Raw genomic sequence first — 4,342 nt, forward strand, 5'->3', positions numbered from 1 at the left:
TGCCTCCAGTAAAGCACATTCAAATGAAAATTACTCTTAAGTTGTCATTCATTAAAAAGCGGACTTTTCCTTTTAAGAACAATTTTTAGAAACGTAAACAATAGAGCAGATTGACATACAAAAACTTTTTTGTTATCTCTAGTGTTTACATGTTTTTCTACAATGTTGTTATTATTGCTGCTCTAAGTGAGTCGCTCTGTCAGATAAAGACATGTTTTAGAGTCTCTATACTCCTGTTAATGATTAATCAATTACTAAATTAGTTGACACTTATTTAAATAGTTGACTGATCACAATTAATACGATTAATTGTTTCAGCCGAAGAATAAACCCTTCAACTAAACACCCAGAGTCCAACTAAACAAAGAGGGCAAACGGCTGAAAGTATAACTGAATGTTTTATTCTCAGAATGAGCTCACCAAGAAGCCTTTGATCAACTTGGAATAACTTTATTCTTTCTAGGTTAGGATTCCCTCGCTGCAGACAAAAGGAGAGAGAAAAGATTGTTACTAGCCAAGCATTAATATGTAGTTTCACTCTGGTGATCAGGTGTTAGGACCGGCTTCATTTAAAACCTTCAAGCCTGAAAAGTAGTGAGGAGTAGAGCAGCTTAACCAAAGAGAGGGATTTTATATTTATGGAGGAGAAGTCTCAAACCTTTAAGGCTTCAATGAAAACCTTGATCTCCATCCATTTTGCCCACTCTGGAGCTTTGACTGCATTTTGTTGTTGCTAATGTTGGAACTAGACATGAACGTGATGCTGTTTGGGGCTGCAGCTCTCCTGAAATCTTCTGCTCTCGAGTTTGTCTTGAAGAAGTGGCTAATGGAACGTTGCTCCTTCTGCATTTTGAGGTCAGGCGCTCGGTGCTCTGGGCATTAGGCTGCTCCGTTTGTTCTTTTTTTTTTGCAATCCAGACAGTGGCTTGTCTTTATTAACTCTGAGATAAAAAAAAAATAATAGTAATAAGATGTGTTTAAGCATTTTTTTCAACCTGCAGTGTGATCATCAGGATTTTGATTCGACTTAAATTTCTTTTGTTGTTCCAAGTGGCAGAAAAACTTTAAAAAATGTTGAAAAATATTTTGTAGTAAACTTCTAAAACTACTTTTTAACTTCTATTTTTCAGATTTATATAAAACAAATCCCCCACATCATTTACTGACTGATGAACTAATCTAGAGCTGCAGCACTGGTCAAGAATAAACTGACTAATTATTGCATCTGTAGCTAAAGCTAATGATGTTCGTTGGTGCATCAGCTGAATTTAAACATCAACATAGGTGATAAATGAGGTTTATACTGAGAGGAAAAGTAGGGTTTATTTCCTCTAATTCTAGCAACTTCATTTTAGTTGATTAGGGAAAATGAGAATCCCAGAGAGATCCAATCATTAGATCCGGTATCATTTTCCTTGTTTATTGATTGGATTGCCTGTTCTCCTCAGCGGATCCCTGGTCCCCTGTTCGTCCTGGAGATCTGGAAGGCTTGTTTTACGGGCCTCATCGAGTCGCCGGAGGGCACTGAGGAGCTAAAATGGACCGCCTTCACTTTCCTCAAAGTAAAAGGAGTTTTTAAAAAGAATCCAGCTTGTTTTTTTTTTGCCTTTATCTTTTCAACCTTTTTCTTGAACATTTTTCTTTTTAGAAATATCCTCATGTATAATCTCTTCACTTCAAGCTTGTCTTTTCTCCATTTCTTTGCATTAGCGTTCACATCAATAATTCAAACATGCTGACTTATGCGGTCTCTAGTCCTCCATGATGTCTTTATATATTAATAAAAAACCTGGGTCCTTGTCTTTTGTAGATTCCACAAGTTCTGCTCAGACTGAAGAAGTATCCTCAAGTAGACAAAGGACAGGTAGATATTAGCAGCCTAAGCAACATTCAGTATTTTAGTTTTAGTAATAATGTAATGAGGACAAATGTTTTGTTTTTTTATTTTCCAGGATTTTACAGAGGATGTAAATATTGCGTTCCAGTACCTTCTGAAACTGACACCACTGCTGGATAAAGCTGATCAGAGATGCAAGTAAGGGAACCAAATCGGCCTTTTGTTCCAAATACTCTGTTTCTCTACCTGGAAACTCAGGTGTTCTAATCATATCCTACCTTTCATCTTTTACCCTCAGCTGCGACTGCCTCGGCATGCTGCTGCAGGAGTGCAACAAGCTGGGACTGCTGTCAGATGTCAACACAGAATGCCTGACTTCCAAACGGTATGACTTGTTTGTTTTTTCTTTGAGAGAGCAGTGAATTTATAGATCTTTACAACCCAGGAACTTCTCAACATTTTGCTAAAAACCTGCATATCCTTTTCGTTTTTTTTATTTTGTCATGGACTTTATGTGATAAACCAACACAAAACAAAGCAAAGAAAAATGTTGCATTAAAGTTCTCTCTGTAATCTCTGTAAACATTTGCATTAAGCTTCCATCTTGTAGTGCTGCCATCAGCATGCTGTAAAGCTCCTTACATGCTGGCTGAAAGATAGATTTATAGCGTCTTCTAACCAGGGAATCTTTTCTCCATGTGGGCTACATGGCTCAGAGCAAAGTGCCACTAAGACTCCTTCTTTCCACTCCTCAATTAACACCAGATTCCTGCTAATAGTTTTGTATTTGACAGATTCTCCTTCCTGAATTATGGTTTTCCTCCATTGTTACCTCTAGTTGTTTCTGATTACTGCTCCTGTTCTCTTTCCTGTTGGTCTAAATAGACGATTTTCTCTTGATCAGTTTGTATTTTGCCAAAATAAATTGCAAGTTAATGATTTAATCTAAAGTTGATTTATCTTATCGATCGATCAACGGTTTATGGATAAGCAGCCATTTTCTTAGAAACCCTATATATTAATTATTAATTATTATTATTGTTCCGACTCTATTTAATACCCACTGAATAAACAAAAACATTTATGTTTAGACGATTTAACCAAACAGAAACCAGTTAAGTTAATGAATAAAAATAATGAATAAAATATGAGAAAGTCATTTGATTTCCAATAAACAGAGATGTAGATCAATAATTAATAGACAGGGTATGTTGTTCCTACGTACTGTCGGACCATTTATCGCTTCATTTCAGTGAAGTGGATGCTAACTGTGATCTAGCTCTCTGTTTATAGTTGAATCCATCAATCATTTCTGTCAGAGACTTTGTTCTGTTAGCAGAGCTTTTATTTAGGTGGTTCTTGTTCCTCTCAGAGGACTGTTAGAACATGGCTACATGAAGGTTATTACCTCATAATCTACCATGCTCACTGCTAGCATGTTTTCTTCTATCCTCTTCCAATCGTTTAGCATAATGTCCTCCATTTTTCTATATCATCCTCTCCTTTTGATCGAGCAGAGAAGTTCTGCAGCTCCTCCATCAGTGCTGCTAAATGGACCCATTTAGGAGAACTGAAGGGGTTTATCCAGAGTTTAGATTCACATTTTCCCAGCTACTATCAGACTGTTGAACTGTTAAAACTCTAATCAAGACTCTGCACCACACTTGAAAACATCATATTTGCATTACTGACGTGGTTGATTTTTTTTCATTATCCTTTTAAATAGAACACAACTCAATGTTCCTCTGCGTTTTGCACCATATTTATTTATTCGCACTGCACTGAACCTTTCTATATCAATGCCTTTTGTACCATGACTTTAAACGGGTTTCCTTTTCTCCTACACTGTTTACATTCTGATCTTTATAAATGCACTTTATAAATGGAAATGTTAATTTCAATGTTAAAAGCTGCTCATTCACTGCTGTAAGCTGTATGCATCAAAATTTAGTTTTGTATACACTCTGTGTATACTTAGACTCAGATAAAATTAGTCATTTTTTACACACAGAGTGTATACAAAACTAAATTTCATTCAGTACAGCTCTCAAGACATTTCCATTTCTCAAATTGCAGCAGTGATAAAATGTAAATATGGTGATCAAATGTAAACATACAAAATGACCATAAAGTTTGTCTAAGTCTAACGGAACCACAGGAGGTTCATTCTGGATCATTGGATCCATTAAACTTGGGAAATAATTTAGACTGAGCTTTGAATTGATTGTTTCGACTCCAGCATCCCTCCACTCTGGTATTACTTCTATTGCTCAAGAACCAATAACCCCGCCCTCTAGTGGACATTGGTTACACTACATCACTGACCTTCTTAGAAGAGGTTATTAAAGGTATACTATGCAACCGGTGTTGATTTTCCAGCGAGGCTCCCCCCAGAGGGCGAAAGTAAAAGTGCACTGTCGTAAATATGCACAGCTGTTCTCCTGGTTTCTCCGTCAAGCCAGGCGCGGTTGTTTTGAGCTTAGCAGACAGTATGAACATGCACAC

The 4,342-nt window shown here is 36.8% G+C and overlaps 1 protein-coding gene across 1 annotated transcript in view; it reads left to right on the top strand.

Moving 5' to 3' along the window:
* Positions 1-4,342, top strand: part of med24 (mediator complex subunit 24) — a 35,754-nt gene that overhangs the window by 6,042 nt on the left and 25,370 nt on the right. The window contains exons 9-12 of the mRNA XM_015384756.1: positions 1,449-1,562; positions 1,811-1,864; positions 1,953-2,035; positions 2,136-2,235. Of these exons, the coding sequence (XP_015240242.1) occupies positions 1,449-1,562; positions 1,811-1,864; positions 1,953-2,035; positions 2,136-2,235 (351 nt within the window). The remainder of the gene's footprint in view (positions 1-1,448; positions 1,563-1,810; positions 1,865-1,952; positions 2,036-2,135; positions 2,236-4,342) is intronic.

This window comes from Cyprinodon variegatus, unplaced genomic scaffold, assembly GCF_000732505.1.
Source record: "Cyprinodon variegatus isolate N-32 unplaced genomic scaffold, C_variegatus-1.0 Scaffold322, whole genome shotgun sequence".
NCBI lineage: Eukaryota > Metazoa > Chordata > Actinopteri > Cyprinodontiformes > Cyprinodontidae > Cyprinodon > Cyprinodon variegatus.